The sequence below is a fragment of the Glandiceps talaboti genome, chromosome 21 (genome assembly GCF_964340395.1).
Source record: "Glandiceps talaboti chromosome 21, keGlaTala1.1, whole genome shotgun sequence".
NCBI classification, from domain to species: domain Eukaryota; kingdom Metazoa; phylum Hemichordata; class Enteropneusta; family Spengelidae; genus Glandiceps; species Glandiceps talaboti.
The window spans coordinates 11,591,630-11,609,885 of record NC_135569.1 but is presented as its reverse complement, the minus strand read 5'-3'; the positions used below and the strand labels follow the sequence as shown (position 1 = coordinate 11,609,885).

The window sequence follows — 18,256 nt, the reverse complement described above, 5'->3', positions numbered from 1 at the left end:
GACAGTAGAAATCTTCCTATAAAGTACATTGTAGTTGTTCTGCTATTCTAACATATCTTTTGCCACAATTGTTACTTTGATTCATTGAATATCTTGCTAAAAGTACAATACTGGAGTTATTTTGCTACAATGATATAGTTATCTTGCTACAATACAGTTATCTTGCTACAATCCCTATCTTGCTACAATAGTTATCTTGCTATAATGCAGTTATCTTGCTACAATCCCTATCTTGCTACAATAGTTATCTTGCTATAATGCAGTGATTTTGCTACAATCCCTATCTTGCTACAATAGTTATCTTGCTGGAGTAGTTATCTTCCTGCAATAGTTATCTTGCTATAATGCAGTGATCTTGCTACAATACAATAGTTACAGTTTTGTATCTTGCTACAATAGTTATCTTGCTACACAATAGTTATCTGGCTAAGATACAATTATCTTGCTACTCTACAGCTACATGTATTTTGCTACAATTGTTGCCCTGCAACATTACATTTATTTTCACTCATACTAAAATTGCTACATTTAGTTCAATACATGTACATTTTTTTCCAAAGTATAGATATTTTGTTGGAATATATTGATAAATAAATCATTTTAATATTGCCTTCAGCTACTGTTTTCCCCACGCAGTTTTCACAGACAATGAATGATAGTTTACATCTTACCGTAATATCCCTGAAAAACTGAATAAATCATAGATTTTGGGAATTATTTTCCATGGTGATATTGTTAGACAATAACAGTATAAGCTAGACACAGTGTAAATGTAGACTGGATGTCTTCATATTGCTTTTAATAGAGTTTCTGCCTGCAGGCTCTACCAATTGTGCGAAATAAAATCAATTTCCTCGATACAATGGCAAAAGTAATAAAATATTGCAGACTGATTTGACTACATGCATTGAAATTTCCCAAGACTGTTTACACAGGCACAATTACAATCACAACATGATGGTTGGTACAAGCAAATTCCTACCTTACATGCAGCAATAACATGGTAGTTATTCACCCACTCTATCCGTTCCTCCATCATGTGCTGCTCACTTTGATACTTGTATGTTGACAAATAAGACTGTTCACTATTTATGCTGGATACAATGTTGCCAATATTGTATATTTAGAATGTTGAAGAATCAGTATCCGTAGTAGTTTACATGATTACGAGTCTGTTCATGACACAATTCGGTCAACTTAATATAAGTCCAGGAAGTGAGGTACAATATCAAACATGTTGGTGTCATTGTTGCGTATGAAACAAGACCGTTACATTTGACACAATTTTGTCAACGCTCAAAGTCCAGGAAGTGTGTTTCAATATCCTTAAATGTATTTACGTACATGTAGTCATTTTGCTGTTATCGTCATGTCATTCAATGACATTTCACTTCCAGTGGCAGCCAGCTGCAGTCTACAGGAAATCATTTCTATTCTCATGTACTCATGTGACAGACTTTTAAAAATGAATGACTTGTCATAAAAACATCGTCTTTCTTTGTTATTCAGGTCATAGACACTTTCATTACAGCGTGATTCAACAGTTTACAAGGTATTAAAAACTTGATTTCACAATCCTTCACACAACTACATTTTATAGTTTTTCACATAATTGTAATTCTTTCAAACATACCAAATATTGACTAAATATTCCACTATACTTGATAGTATGTAATAATACTTAACCATAAAATTCAGGCATTTCTGTGCAGTACATGTGAAAAACATTGTCTTAAATTTAAAAAAAAATTCAGATTAATTTTGTTCGATAGTTTTTGGTATATAACTATATCTTATCAAACTAAAATAATGCAAATGGTAGAAATACTAATATTTTAAATTAATCTATGTACACGTTTGTTTTAGTACGCTGCCGACAATGTAACAAAAAATGACAATTCAACATTTCATGCTAGTCAGATGGGATATTGATCGGTAAAGTATATGGGCATGGTTGAATGAATAACTCAATGACTTATTGATTGCAATGCATCACTTGCAGATGAGGCGTTCTCAATCAAGATGAAAATCCCTTCGTACGTACCAGATATCACGTCCTAGCTATCTCACTGTAGTATATACTTGTATCAACAAAAACGGCTCAAATCATCAAAGATTTGCAGTATATGATGTGATAGGTTATCATATACAACCACATTGATGTAGATGTACAAAGTCAATTATTTTACATGTAAAATGACCTTCAATATCACATGCACAATGTTATGTCATCACAAGATATCAGTCATCCATTTCCTGGTAAGATGTCACATTACTATAAACACACGAACAGTAACTGCAGCCTGCAAGTACCTCACAGCATTTCAAGAATACTACAAACACAATGTTACAATGTAGCAATTGCTGTAACACCAACTGTTGCAAGTCATAAACACTGCTACAAGTTGTTCAAATCCTGTGTACAATGTAACAATCTTAAGTGTGGCGACTGCATACAAATACAGATCCCTCGTTCCTAGATTGCTGTTTTGCAGTAATTGTTGACGTCAGAACATTGTGTATTATATGGACTCTTTTCAAGTCGTATCTGACAATACATTTATAATCTACTTTCGTGTTTGACATTTACATAATATCTCTCAAATAATCAACACCTTAAGAGGAGGTTGTCATGGCAACAGATCTGAAAGTAAGTACTCGAAACTGACATAATCAAATCAATTTGTGGTAATAAAAATGTGTGTTTTTATCTTTCCACATTACGATCAATCACTGACAACAACCATTGACTGTAGGAAATAACTTACATATTAAATTACTATTCACTGAAATTTTATTATCGATGCATATTTATATCTACATTTATGTCACAATAATTGAAAAAGCAAGTTAATAACTTCAAGAGCAATGACAGTGCTTTTAAATCTAAAACTTGGCACTTAATGGAACATTAATAAAAAGCCTTACCTGTTATCAGCTGTGTTACAATGGTCACAAATACATGACACTTTCAAATTGTTACATGTATTCATAGTTTATTGTTCTTTTCATTAACTTAAGTAGTTTTGCATAATGTGTTGTTACATAATAACAGTACATAATTAATGATATAATTATCATTGCGCAAAATGATCTGTACATAATTAATGAAATAAAGATCCTCATTTATAGTAATTGGTTCATAATTAATGAAAACAGTGTCTAGTAGTTCATTAAGATTATTACTATCTCCTAACACAGTGTCTTTAAAACCTGGACTTGCTGTAACTGGGGTATTATTTTTTTGATCAGACAATCACTAATAATAATATATTCACTCAAAATTTTAAAAATACCAATTATAAGACATTCTATTTGTCAACTGGATGTCTATTTTCATTTATATATATATATATATATATATATATATATATATATATATATATATATATATATATATATATATATATATATATATATATATATATATATATATATATATATATATATATATATATATATATATATATAATAAGTTGAAATCGGGGTTCATAGGGTGCTGATTTTTGGATATGAACCAGAAAATCAATTTGATTGGGTATATATTGCACCCTACTATGTGTACTGCTACACTAATATGTTTACCCACTGGGGATTCAGTAATGAGCAGGGTGTAAAAATATTATGAGTACAAGTAAGTCATTGTATCAAACAAAACAGTTTTTTTTAATGCCTATTGCTGCTAGTGCATTAATATTAATAATGATATATCACTAATTAAAAAAAATGTATGGTTCTGTTTACGCTATTTTAGAATAGGTGGGGTTGGTATATTTTATTTTAATTTTTTTTTCATGTATGAGTGTCTAGTTCAGGTAGTTATGTTTTCCGTTGTTTTCCATATGGTCCCTGTGTTATTGGTTTCTTCTCATCAGCTGTAAAGCCATTACAGATCGGAAGAATAGTTTAATATTGTCTTTTTAAGTTGACGTCAGTTTCCACGTCCAATATTTCTTGCAAGACTTCACAATTTTCACGATTTTATTTTTTTCCCCCTCAAATATGTTTTAAAAAATGCTAAGGGTAAGCAGTCAAAAGCTTTGTCGGGTAACCGGAACCAAACAAGTTTTTTTTCTTTAGGCCTTACTACATGCAGTAATATGTATGAAGCTGTATCCTAAGCATTTGTACAGTACATAATTTGAAACTCAATGTAGGAAATTATTGTTAGAATGTTATATTTACTTTGCAGGAATAATCCTGACTTTTTTATATTGCTACATCAAAATCAATAGTGTTAATTAAAATAAGAATTTGAATAAGCCTTTATGCAAATATGTGAAAAGAAAGTACATGGCAATCAGCTTATGTGAGATTAGATTAGCTAGCTCCTGGTGATAAATATGGCTAAACAGAGTACAAATTTATAATTGGCTGATTTTGTTAGACAAATCATGGAAGTAGAAACGCACCAATATTCATGAGGATAAAATTGACTAAATGCATGTCTGTTTATGTGATGGAGTGCTTGCAAGTTGATAATTTGCAAGTGGCTGGTGAAATAAATCAAATGTGATGGACATGACTTTTTCAGTTTACACATGTACATGTAGATATAGATTGTCTGGCTTTTTAATGTATGTAAATAAATGCATGTCTTCTTGTGTGATGGATTGTTTGTAAGATAGCATTTTATAAGAGAGTAATGAAATGAATGAGATTCAATGGACATGAGATGAGATGGCTGATATATAAATAGAAATATATTCAATAGACTCTTTTCTATGGTCCCTATAGTTTACATGTATCATGACTAGTTATATCTTATTTCCATAGATGGATTAGCCATTTTCCATTCCATTATAAATCTTATTTCCATTTCCTGACAATTTTCTTCACCAGTATGGTGTTGAGTGGTTTGAATATTTTCTTTCCATACTAAGCTTACATGTATTTCAACAAATAAAAACTACCATGTTTATGGTGTTGTGTTTTTTAATTACACAGTTTGACATTTTTCTTTCCTTTATTAAGCTTGTTTCACATCATATGGACATTCATCAATTTTTTTACATTGGTTTTGTGTGATTCAGTTGGTTGTATATTTTAATGTAAGGTCTAAAACAATTGTGTGGTTCCACTTACGCTCAATTTTAGAATAGGGGGGTAGGCAGATTTTTTATTTATTTATTTTTTTTTTTCATGTCCAAGTGTCAGTAGTTATATTTCCATTATTTTCCATATGGTCTATGTGTTATTGGTTTCTTCTCATTAGATGTACAGCGATTACAGATTGGTAAAAATTTTATATTGTCTTTTTATTAAAGTTAATGTCAGTTTCAACATCTACTATATATCGCGAGACTTCACAACTTTATCTTTTTTTCTCGAATACATAAACAAATGTTTAGAGTCGGCAGTGAAAAAAAAGAAAAACAAGGGGGGGTCTCGGAATAATATTTTTTTAGGCCAAGAAAACAAATTGATTTTGAGTGATTACATTTGGAAGAAATATGCAATAGACATTTTCTGTAACTATAATCACTTTTTATTTTCTTTACTGAGAAAACTGTTTATTTATATGAAATCATGGTTATCTTGAGACTAAAATGTACATATACTACTATAATGACGGTATCCTTTCAATATTTCTGACCCATAGTACTACAAGTATGCCAAGTTTGCCAAGCTAACAGTCAGTTTTATGACTATATATATCCATCACACAGACCGACTTCTGGTGACAATCAATTGGGATTAGTTTTGATGACAATACTGATTTGCACTGATCCAGTGCATAGTGGGTGGAGGGTCTACGTCCAGTGTAATAACATATGATATGTAAATATCCCTACATCCTGGCATTTCACAATACTGACAACATACCATGAATGATAGGTTTGCACTGGCCTGGTGTAATAACATGTAAACATCCCTACATCCTGGCATTTCACAAATGTACCATAGATATGCAGGAAATAGCATTCCAATTAATTTAATGTGGTTCAAATGTGGGAACATTTCTTGGAATACCTCTCAATAAAAATGATATTATCAAAGTCCTAAAAACCATATTTCTTAGGCATGCTTGTGACATTTTCATCATGCAACAAAGACTGCAAGATGTAGTCATAATGCCCTCACTGCCAGCTCTGAAGTAGTTGACCGATGTGTGAGGGCGCCCTGTCACTGCATACCTTACAAACTACATCATACAACACAGTCTACATATTATAAATGTGATCTTTGAATCTTACAATAAAATTTTAATTATCAATGTTGTACAGTGCGCCCTTTTATTAAAAAATATATATATATTTTTTTTTATGTGTTTTCAAGTTAAGTGTACACACAATAAGAAATTTGGGAACATCAAATTTCAAATTTTGGTTTGTCAAATTCAGGTGTCACCACATAGTAAGGGACTGGGGAACACCAAACTTTGGTAGGTTGCAAGAAATTGCAGTGTATTTGTGTCAAGTCAACTTGGCAGTGTGCCCTCTAAGCCAATTTGATACACCACTGACGCACACAATTTCTAGTGACGCACCAAATTTTCTTGTTCCCCTATCTCTTACTATGTGGTGGACTCACAAGAAATGTCAGTTTTTATCATTTTGACTAACAACAACAGGGCACACTGGATAGAGGGCAAACATACATAGTGTATGTTACTGATACAGTGGGTTGCAAATATTAAATACAAAATGTACATACTAAATCTACCTTCATTTCCCTCGTATTCTTATTTCATGGTTTTCATGAAATTTAGCACAACCCTTCTTATTTAAAAAAAAAAAATAATTTCCTTAAGAATTACTCACCACTACCACTAGAAGTAGAAAAGCATTCTCAAAGCCAGGCTGACAGGTTCGAAGGTGAAATAATCTCTGACTTGTAGTAAAACTACTATCTTTCAGTTCTTGTAGTGAAAATGGTTCCAAATAGGAAATAAACTTATCTACAGTGACATCATAGGGCAGGAGTGGAGAGACAGTGGTCATCTCAGAAGTCTCCATGTCATCAAATTTTGTCTACTAAGACAGTAGAACTGTGATCTGGTTATAAGTGTTAGAAGTATCCATTCCAGAAGATTTTGACCACTGAATATTACAACGTAGTAGCTGTGATGTGGTCGTGTGAAAATCTTTCATAGCAGTGACACTGTGTGGGCTGAGTACTCACAAGTTAAGAACTACGAGATTGACAATTTTTCACCTCTATGGTGAATAAGCCAGGGTATTACTAAGGTACAATATGTTCTTCCTTTCAATATTAATGCTGTTACCTGTCAAATAACATTGATTCAACTGTTTTTCTTTATTATTTCTATGAAATTCAGTCAAGAAATGTAGTTTAAATGGGCAAGAAAAAATCTCAATAGCTAACACTACATTTATACATTCTCAGTACCTCAAGACAGTAATATGTTAAATACTTGCACCCTGCAGTGAATGGACACAAAAATGGCCATTCACATGTAGGTGTGTCGGGTACATAACAATTCAGTGACAAACAGGCCAATAACTTCAACATACCAACACCATTGTCTGCATCCCGTCAACCTAAGTATTACTACCATCTGAAGTTGTTTGTATAAATTATTCTATTTATAGGATTGTGACTGGGATTATTTGATACTATACGTAGGATACATGTGTTTAATAAAAGTGTGTTCATTGCTAAAGATGAAATAAATAGAATAAAACAGACTTGATGATGGTAGATTACAAAAAAAATCACATGTGAGGTATGTGAGAAATACATATTCGTAATTGCTATCAGAGATAAATCATACCTTGTATAGGAACAAACAGATGTCAGGTTGGTATAACAATGACCCAAGTTCAAGGCATTTGGTTTAGGTCTGAGAACCTTGAAAAAATATTGTGCTGTCCAACACAATATTGTTTATAGGAAATACACAGGGCTTGTAATTAACAGTAGTCCCATGTGATGTCCACAGACTAACAATTCTTGTTATGGGACTACCATAATTTGTAGCTGGTACCCCACTCAGGCTACCACTGATTATGCAATGATTTAAAGGATGGAAGACTCACGGACATAAAAGTATTTTAATAACACATATATTTCCAATAGGGGAACTCTGTTTTCTGTTCAGGAATATGGGACTATTGGTTACCATCCTTGGGCTACCACTTTCTGAAATTGGTAGCCCACTAAGACCAAAGAAAAACGTTAATGTCAAGCCCTGATAAATCATGAGTTTTATAGATTATAGGATTACTTCTTTGAGTACATCGGAAATTGAAGTTGGTAGAACTATGGTGGACTCTGCAGGTAGTACAAGTAACAGAATATAGTATAAACTATCATAGCGCCACCAACAGTTACATTTCATAATCTATATGTGAGCTGCTATGTTTGATATCCTAAAGTGAAAACATAAGCAATCCTATCAAGAGCAGCCTCCAGATTTTAGATATAACCTTCCTGGCATCACAGACAAGGTTTGTGTCTGTGCTGGTATCCAAAAGGAAGTGTTTCATGCATTGAGCAGTCTTGTGAAAACATTGTAGGGAGGATAATCAAAAGGACACACCTGTAGAACAGTGTCCACTCACGATCACTGTAGATGATACAAATTTGTTTCATGCTAGGTAGTCTAAACCTATTCATATCTCTAACCCAACCCTAACCCCAACTCCCTAGCTTGAATACAAACATGCACCTATTGCATAATTGGTCTACTGTATACTACAGTCTCACCATAAAACACTGATTTCAATACATGTAATAGATAGTCAACGAGTTCGGGAGGGTTATGTGCCAATAAACATGGGGGCGTAGCCGCCAAGTTATTGGTACATAACCCTACCAAACTCGTTGTCTATCTTACTTATACTATGGCATGATTGGCTCAAACAGATCTTTTTCAAAATTTTGTGTAATTTGTTGCATGCAAATTGAGTGATGAGTGTAATATAGGTCACACCTCTAAGAAAGAATGGGTTATGGCTCCATATAACCAACTGAAATCAAGGCCTCTGATTGACCAAGTCGGTCTAGCCGTAGTATAAACATTATTATTTTCAATTTGACTAATATTTTGTACTTACCACATCCTGTTTATAACACTGTTCCATATTGTTTCCTATCATTTGTTGTGTAACATTCAGTCTTTGAAAATCTACCATATTTTCACTAGTACCAGTAGTTTGACTCAAAACATCCCTTGATGACTGGCAGTCTACAACATCGCCTTGATTACCTCTAAGCTGTCCATTTCTTCTCATCCACGTGTCACAATATTGATGCATTTCAAAATCTGTCAAGTTTCTACTCATAGCCTGCCCCATTTCAGATACTTTCCTTGCACTATGTTCTTTTCCTGTGTGTTTATTTTTGGCATGTTTTTTATTTTCTTTGTATTCCTCCTCAAGAGGATTCCCTTGTTTCCTTGGCAACCATCTTTCATCATCAATGCCATATATGGTAAGATGATAAGGTAAATCCTGTGTTTGGTGGTAATGATCATGATCACCTGGGCGTTCTCTGGACTCATATTTTTGGTCAGCTGGTCGTACCCGTTGAGCAACACACTTTTGATTTGTAATCGTTGGCAGTGTATGTTGATAACTCACTTCCTGTGGCAGTGTTTGCTTGGCATTCCTTTCCTCATTTTGGTGTACAATTTGCTGTGTGATATTTCTAAGTGGCAGTGTATTTTTTGGCATATCTATTTTAGATTGGTATACATTATTATTGCCTTCTCTGTACATGGTTAATAGTTATATTTTTATCAACAATATGGGAATGTTTCTGGATGACTGGAACAGTTGTTCACATCTTGCTTTCTATCTGAATAAAATAAAAAGATATTAAAAAAAGCGTTTTACAATGAATTTGTCCAGGGCTGTATTTCATGCAAGGAATCGACACAAGATGAAATAATTATATAAACAATGCAACGGGAATCTTTCACATGCAAAGAGTCAACACTACATCATACATGGTACATATATGCCTAATTCATATCACCAGAGGAAGGATTTAGAAGAAAAAAAAATTGTTGGGCCAAAAGCAAGAAAGGGTGTGTTATTTTGAGGGAGTAAAGGAGCATTTTTACTAACGTGCATGCTAAATTTATTCTGAGATTTTTATTTATTGTTCTATTTACTGTGTGACCTTTTGAAATCAACATGGAATGTAAATTGTAATGTATTGACATAGGAAACAGAAGCAGCTACTAGTACATGTACACTTTATATCAACAGTCGCCGATCGAATTTACACATCATTTGTATTTCAACATTGCACGATCGCGTCTTACAGAACACTGTGCTTTGTCCATCCACCCATGTCCTCACTGTTATAAAGGCGAGTGCAACGTGTTTATTCTACGTAATTATCATTAAAAATAAATAAGTTTTATGGGTTTTTGATGGTCATAATTATCGGCGGTGTTTAGCACATATGAACATCACACATTCACACTCACAGCGGTCACACACGGCACGTCCAACTGAGAGTGAAGGAGCATGAAAATATGGTGAAACCTACCTTTTTGGTTATGGAAGATGGAGATTTTGTTCTTTGAACTACAGTTATCACGTTAGAATGTCAAACCATCACATTATGCGACCTTACTGTTTATAGTCAACGAAAAATCGATCGTTTTGTGTGCCAGATTCATAAAACCCGCCGTATGTCGGCCGTGAGGGTCACCAGTTTGTTCAATCTGGTCGTATGAGGGCGTACTTACGTTTGCCCGGCGCCCAGCACTTCCGCGTTCCCCTGATCATCACACGAATGTGGATGCCAACCTCTTAGTCGTCGATTGATTGATCGTGAGGTCCGATGTGTTCATCGAGCGAATTTTTCGGTACTGAATGAAGCCCTATAAAGTACAGAACGTCTCAAGATCTAGAAGAGTTGGCATCGTGGCCAAGAATTTGTCAGAACTTCGTAAAAAGGGATGCCAAAAACTCAATGTATGTATGTATGTATGTATGTATGTATGTATGTATGTATGTATGAGTGTGTGTGTGTGTGTGTGTGTGTATGTATGTATGTATGTATGTATGTATGTATGTATGTATGAATGTATGTATGTATGTATGTATGTATGTATGTATGTATGAATGTATGTATGTATGAATGTATGTATGTATGTATGTATGTATGTATGTATGTATGTATGTATACGTACGTACGTATGTATGTATGTATGTATGTATGTATGTATGTATGTATGTATGTATGTATGTATGTGTATATGTATGTATGTATGTATGTATGTATGCATGCATGCATGTATGTATGTATGTACGTACGTACGTACCTACGAAGAGTTGGCATCGTGGCCAAGAATTTGTCAGAACTTCGTAAAAAGGGATGCCAAAAACTCAATGTATGTATGTATGTATGTATGTATGTATGTATGTATGTATGTATGTATGTATGTATGTATGTATGTATGTATGTATGTATGTATATATGTATGTATGTATGTATGTATGTATGCATGCATGCATGCATGCATGCATGCATGCATGTATGTATGTATGTATGTATGTATGTACGTACGTATGTATGTATGTATGTATGTATGTATGTATGTGTATCACAGTCACTTGTGAATATTCTACTCAAGGATAGTTATAATTTTATATCTTTGTTAATAATAAAAATGTATGTGATTCTGTTGTTTATATACATCACTTGGGCTATGGGACTGTTTCTAATAATGTGTATGTTGCTATGTAAGTGCTATCAATACAATAATTTTGAGAGCCCATCATAAATAAAACCGAGAAATGAATTCTTCTGGATAATTCAGAAGGGATATTGTATATGTGTATGTGAGGGGTACAAGCAGAGTTCATTACTTTTCAGGTATGCTTATTGCTGCATATTTAAAAGGCACTCGATCACTGTATATTAATTGACTATTATATATCGTGAATTATATATATATATACATTACATTTATCTAACCTAAAATTAACCCTTTTGTATAAACCTTATTTTGTTATTTTTGTTTACTATTATTACTCTAGTTTATATATACTAGTTTGTTTTAGCACCAAACACTTATTGCAGAAAATCTAATGAAGAAATATAGTTTTCGTAACGGATGCAAAGAGGGTTCTATTCTAGTCTATGCCATGCTATGCTATTCTATTGTAATATTGTTGTTCTACTGTTACATATTGTTATTTCTTTACTTTGCAGATTTCAGAAAAGAAATGTCTGATTTGTCTGGAAAGTGACGGCACTGAGATTGACGATAATGATTATTTTGATACCCTTCCTTCTAATACAGTGTTTGTATTCTTGGAAAAAGGTGAAACATGGAACGGATGTAAGTATTGTCTGGGAATTGATCCATGTGTGTATGGGGCTAGGGATTGAAGGCCTAACTTATAAACCAGTGTTTGTATTCCTGGAAAAAGCATGTGAAATGTGGAATGGATGTAAATATCATCTGGGAAGAGATTCATGGTATAAATGCTAGAAATACAATGTTTGTATTCCAGGAAAGAATTATTTTTCCATATATACGAAGAAACTAAACAAATTGTATACTCAGGTAATACATGTAGTGGTATGTGTAACTCCTTCTTCAGATACTTCATTACTAGAAGACGTCTTTGAGAAGTTACTTCTATCTACGGATCGTATCCAGGTAGCTGCTGAAATCCGGGAATTTATAAGTGATGTAGATTCTGGAGAAAAGTATCATTTGATGTCAGAATTTGTTGGGAAGTTAGAATCTAACATTCAAGCAGAAACCAGGGATGAAGACCCATCGTGGTTTGGAGGTAAATAAATGTTCCAATTTGTTGTCAAGTTGTTGCTATCATTTGATAGTAACAGCACCAACAGGTACAGAGAAGAATTCATTTTCTCTTTGGCATGACTTTACATGAAATAAATTATCCCATGACTTGATTCAAATCATTTTCTTTTTACAGCAGAAATATCGAAGGGTCGCCAAAAGACAATGCATACATCATACACATTTTATGTTCCCCCAAGAGTTATTTAGATAGACAAGAAACAGGCTTCCCACAGACCACTCATTACAAATGTAAATAATACCATCCAACCCCAACTGATACACAGAGACACACAACCTTCACGGAACAAAGAATCTATTTAATGTCATCACATTACATGCTCAGATTTTGACATATACAAATTTAAACTAGCAAGACTTTGAGTCTGCTTGCATGGTTCCCCATGGTGACATGTGTGTACACAACATACAGTGTCTATTTGTTGACAGGAGTGTGGTATTGTTTGTGTTTGTATAGAGTGGTCTGTGGGAAGCCTGTTTCTTATCAATCTAAATTGTTCTTGGGGGACATAAAATGTGTATGATATGCACAGTCTTTTGGCGACCCTTAGATATTTCTACCATACATGGTGGGGACAGATTATATGCCTTATGAAACAAAGAAAGGTTGATATATTTTCAATTGTATTACAGTAGGAATCAAATTTGTAGGTGGCATCTTTCAGTACAACTCCTATTTCATATATTGCAACCATTTCCATCTTTATTGCTAATTATAGACAAATGTTATTTTTCACAGATCTTGACAACCGATTTAAAAACAAAGAACAAGTACTGAGGTACTCTGCCCAAGGAAGAATAAGAAAATACCTAGCTTCGGTAAGTATTTTTGTCAAATGTATATGTTATCATTATCTTTTTCAAGTTTCAGAAAAGCATGATATGTAAATGATGTTTTAAAGGGGGCAGGCAGATATAAAGCAGGGGAAGAGGAGAAATTTGTACCTAAGATCTAAGAAAACGGCTACGCAGAAAGAATGGGCTGAGAGAGAGAGAGAGAGAGAGAGAGAGAGAGAGAGAGAGAGAGAGAGAGAGAGAGAGAGAGAGAGAGAGAGAGAGAGAGAGAGAGAGAGAGAGAGAGAGAGAGAGAGAGAGCGAGCAAGCGAGAGAGAGAGAGAGAAAGAGCGAGCAAGCGAGCGAGAGACAGACAGACAGACAGACAGACAGACAGAGACAGACAGACAGACAGAGAGACTGACAGACAGAGAGACTAACAGACACAGACTGACAGATAGAGACAAAGTAGAGATGAAGAAGGGTATGTGTATGACAGAGACAGTGACAAACTGACAAACCATTTTACGTAACTTTTATTTTCATTTTTTTCTTCAATAAACTTTCTCTCACAAGGCAAAGGATGTGTTTGAAAAAGCAGAGAATTATAGGACAAAAGAAAAACTAAGTCAATTATTGAAGACATTTCAAGAACAACTGAAGAGTAATGAATACAACGCTGACTACTTTATGAGATCTTCTGGAGATTCTTCATTATGTGATGATGAGGGCTGGTTTACATGTCAAGGAGCCTACGATATAGATGTGTGTACTTACAACCATACAATTAATCCATACAGTACTAATGAAACTAGAATTCTATTTAGTACTTGGAACTTGGACCATGTGTAAGTATAGTCTATGATATGTGTACTTACAACCATACAATTAATCCATACGGTACTAATGAAACAAGAATTCTATTTAGTACAAGTATATATTTCATGTTATGTTCAACTTCAATGGCTTGTGCATGGTATAATGTAAATTATACCATGATAGCATACATTGAATCAAATCAAGTAAAGTATGTCATAGGGAGCATGTTACTTATTTATTACACCACCTTCCAGTTATTACACAGTCTTGTTTGGCTACTAGGAGTGCTTTTCACAAGCAGTTATATTATAAGACCAGAAATGAGGACCGGAATAGTCCAAGTATTGTATCATAGACAGTAGACACTGAGTTGCCACTTACTTTTGGTGTGTTCTTGATGTAATTTTATTAGCAACTTTTAGTAATCAAAATATGCCCAATCCCTACTATAATGCTCTTTTAAGCATATATCAAGTTTTTTTAAACACATTTTGTTCATGGCTTCATGCTCTGCCATGATAAAATCAGCAACATAACTAAATTTTAGCCCTCACTGCCAAATCTGGGATGCCAGCCCAGGCTCTTGCAACCCTTGTGTGTGAAATGATCAGTACTTTGGTCACCAGAATATGGTGTATTGGCAAGTGATAGCAGCTGTGTACATTATGCATAGAACACTGGATCACAGTAAATATCTGACTTATTATTTATTACAGAATTGAGAAATCAAGAGAAGTTATACCATCCATTGTTAAAGCAGTTGAAAACATTCCAAAAGGCAAAGACATCAATTGGATTTATTTTTATCAACTTTTATTCACAACAGAGAACTTGAAACTTGTACATATAGCATGTCATAAAAAGGAAACTCATGATGGCAAACAATGTAATACCAAACTATTTTACAAGAAAAAATCTTAATTTTGACAAATTTGTGATTTTAATCATTTTATGAGCCATTTTGATTTCATTTGTAATTTAAAGAGCAATTTATGTAATGAATAAAAGTAAAATATTAAAATTTATATCCTTTCTTGTTCATTTACACACAATAACTATAACGTCAACAATATGATGTAAATATTTAATATTAATATATTCTTGATGTTGTTCTCCATCATTTTGAATTTTTTAGTGGATAACATTGGTGAATTATATGAAAATATTTCATGTATATAGTTAATAAAGCACCTAATTGCTGCAATTCCGAAGTTGTCACCAGGATGTAGTTCAGTCAATGTAGATGCCAGGCATTTCAGTTTATTGTATTCCTTGATAATTCAATTTAGATGCCAAGAACTTTACTTTATTGTAATCTTGATCGGGTAACAACTGTGAAACTGAATTTAGCAGGGGAGGGGGGGGGGGGGGATGTCAGCAATCAAGAAATCTGTAATATATTAATAAGTATTAACTGCTACTTATTCCATGGATCCTGACATTATGTTGTAAATATACAGGAAACCTATCTCCTCCCAGACCCTTTCCTTATTTGTATTGACTCGTAGTACATGTAGTATTGCAACTGAAACTTAAATGTTAATTCAGAAGTTGCCACTAGGAATAGTAGGATGTAGCTTTCATCACAACCAGTTTGATATTATCAATGTTCTTACCTTTTTTCTGTCAGTATCAGTACCTATTCTATTTTATTTATTTATTTATTAAAATTAATTTGAAATTTTCTGCATTAGTATACTATACTGTGTTTGTGTAATGGATACTAATTGTAGACTATTCCTCTTTATGTCTTGCCAGATGTTTATTGAGTTCACCTGGTCTGATAAATCCTTGTTTACAAATCTGATATCTATGTGGGTAGTTGTGTGTATGATGTTTAACGACATGACTCTTGACTTCACCAGATTGTGAGAATGTCTTTCCACAATGTTCACATTTGTATGGCATTTCACCAGTATGTGTTCTCATGTGAGTGTTCAGGTTATCTATCCTCTTGAATCCTTTACCACACACTGTACATTTGTATGGCATTTCACCAGTATGTGTTCTCATGTGTCTGTTCAGGCTACCTGACTGGTTGAATCCTTTACCACACACTGTACATTTATATGGTATTTCACCAGTATGTGTTCTCATGTGAGTATTCAGGTTACCTGACACATTGAATCCTTTACCACACACTGTACATTTGTATGGCATTTCACCAGTATGTGTTCTCATGTGAGTGTTCAGGCTACTTGAAACACTGAATCCTTTACCACACACTGTACATTTGTATGGCATTTCACCAGTATGTGTTCTCATGTGAGTGTTCAAGTGACCTGACTGATTGAATCCTTTACCACACACTGTACATTTATATGGCATTTCACCAGTATGTGTTCTCATGTGAGTGTTCAGGTTACATGACTGGTTGAATCCTTTACCACACACTGTACATTTGTATGGCATTTCACCAGTATGTGTTTTCATGTGAGTATTCAGGTTACTTGACTGGTTGAATCCTTTACCACACACTGTACATTTGTATGGCATTTCACCAGTATGTGTTCTCATGTGAGTGTTCAGGTTACTTGACTGGTTGAATCCTTTACCACACACTGTACATTTATATGGCATTTCACCAGTATGTGTTCTCATGTGAGTGTTCAGGTGACTTGAATGGTTGAATGCTTTACCACACACTGTACATTTGTATGGCATTTCACCAGTATGTGTTCTCATGTGAGTGTTCAGGCTACCTGACTGGTTGAATCCTTTACCACACACTGTACATTTGTATGGCATTTCACCAGTATGTGTTCTCATGTGAGTGTTCAGGTTACTAGACTGATTGAATCCTTTAGCACACACAGTACATTTGTATGGCATTTCATTAGAATGTATCCTTTGGTGTATCTGCAGACTACCTTCATGTGTGAATATTTTGCTATACACACCACATTGAAACTCCCTCTCATCACTATGAATCTTCTTGTACCTTTCTTTATATCTTTCACTGCTTGTAGAGTATTGTAATCGTATTTTCTCAGCAGATGCAAAGTCTCTGTGTGTATATTTCATATGTTTTATCAAGTAATTTAGATCAGCAAAGGCTTTATCACATTTGCCACAAGGATAGTATTCACCATCTGCAAGAAATAACAAGTTATTTAATATTGACTTTAAACGTGATGCACAGTCCAGTTATGAACAATGCTTTGTGTCATATTTGTTTCTTATTGAGCAACTCGTTTACATGTAGCATTCTACTTCCTATAATGTATATTTCTAAGGTGTAAATGTGTGGCATTCAAAATCTCACCTTGGAAGATTAATGGTATACAACCTTTTGGCACATGCATACGCACCCGCACGCATGCACGCACACACACACACACACACACACACACACACACACATATACATTGTATATACATACATACCAAACAATTTTTTTCTAGGCCTTAAGGAAATATAGGGTTGGTCAGGTTATGAGAAACATAGAATTAAGTAAGAATGCCCTTACATTACAATATTGATAACACATGATTTGGTGTACATATCAGATCAAATCAAACGACTGTTATTTACCTGTACAGTTTACTCACCTTCAATTACTTTGATACCATCAAATTTGTTGTCAATTCTGAGTTCATTGGCATATTCTTCTCCATAATACACCAGTAATTCACAACCTTGTGGTATTTTTTTAAAGCTTCTGTAGAATATTTTTCCATGGTACTGGAAAGCTACAAGATTTTGTTCAATTTCATTGCGAGCACAGTTGACAAATCTCATCCAGTTTGACTTGTTTTCATCTTTTCCATCCATATATATTCCTTTTTTACCATCTTGAGAAATCTATGGAATAGAAAAATATGAGATATTATTACCTCCTGTAAGGGTACAGGAGGTATTAAAAGGGGAAGGTGTGTCTGTGTGTCTGTCTGT

At 34.0% G+C, this 18,256-nt stretch overlaps 2 protein-coding genes across 2 annotated transcripts; one reads left to right on the top strand and one right to left on the bottom strand.

Annotated features, from left to right (window-relative positions):
- Positions 1-11,230: 11,230 nt before the first annotated feature.
- On the top strand, positions 11,231-15,283 carry LOC144451216 (DNA fragmentation factor subunit beta-like). The gene is made up of 6 exons (XM_078142016.1): positions 11,231-11,317; positions 12,142-12,271; positions 12,537-12,731; positions 13,509-13,588; positions 14,120-14,391; positions 15,079-15,283. Exons 1-6 carry the CDS (start codon positions 11,231-11,233, stop codon positions 15,281-15,283), a joined length of 969 nt encoding a protein of 322 aa, XP_077998142.1.
- An 813-nt stretch (positions 15,284-16,096) lies between these two features.
- Positions 16,097-18,133, bottom strand: LOC144451215 (uncharacterized). The gene is made up of 2 exons (XM_078142015.1): positions 17,914-18,133; positions 16,097-17,454 (listed from the first exon to the last, which is right to left on the bottom strand). Exons 1-2 carry the CDS (start codon positions 18,101-18,103, stop codon positions 16,097-16,099), a joined length of 1,548 nt encoding a protein of 515 aa, XP_077998141.1. The 5' UTR covers positions 18,104-18,133.
- Between the last annotated feature and the right edge of the window lie 123 nt (positions 18,134-18,256).

Excerpts from the sequence above, each read along its gene's own strand:
- LOC144451216 (XM_078142016.1), top strand. The coding sequence starts at position 11,231 with ATGTACGTACGTACGTACCTACGAAGAGTTGGCATCGTGGCCAAGAAT. Across the intron at positions 12,272-12,536 it reads AGGTGAAACATGGAACGGAT|ATACTTCATTACTAGAAGAC; the intron begins GTAAGTATTGTC and ends CTCCTTCTTCAG. Across the intron at positions 13,589-14,119 it reads TAAGAAAATACCTAGCTTCG|GCAAAGGATGTGTTTGAAAA; the intron begins GTAAGTATTTTT and ends TTCTCTCACAAG.
- LOC144451215 (XM_078142015.1), bottom strand. The coding sequence starts at position 18,103 with ATGAGATTTGTCAACTGTGCTCGCAATGAAATTGAACAAAATCTTGTA. Across the intron at positions 17,455-17,913 it reads TGGTATCAAAGTAATTGAAG|ATGGTGAATACTATCCTTGT; the intron begins GTGAGTAAACTG and ends TATTTCTTGCAG.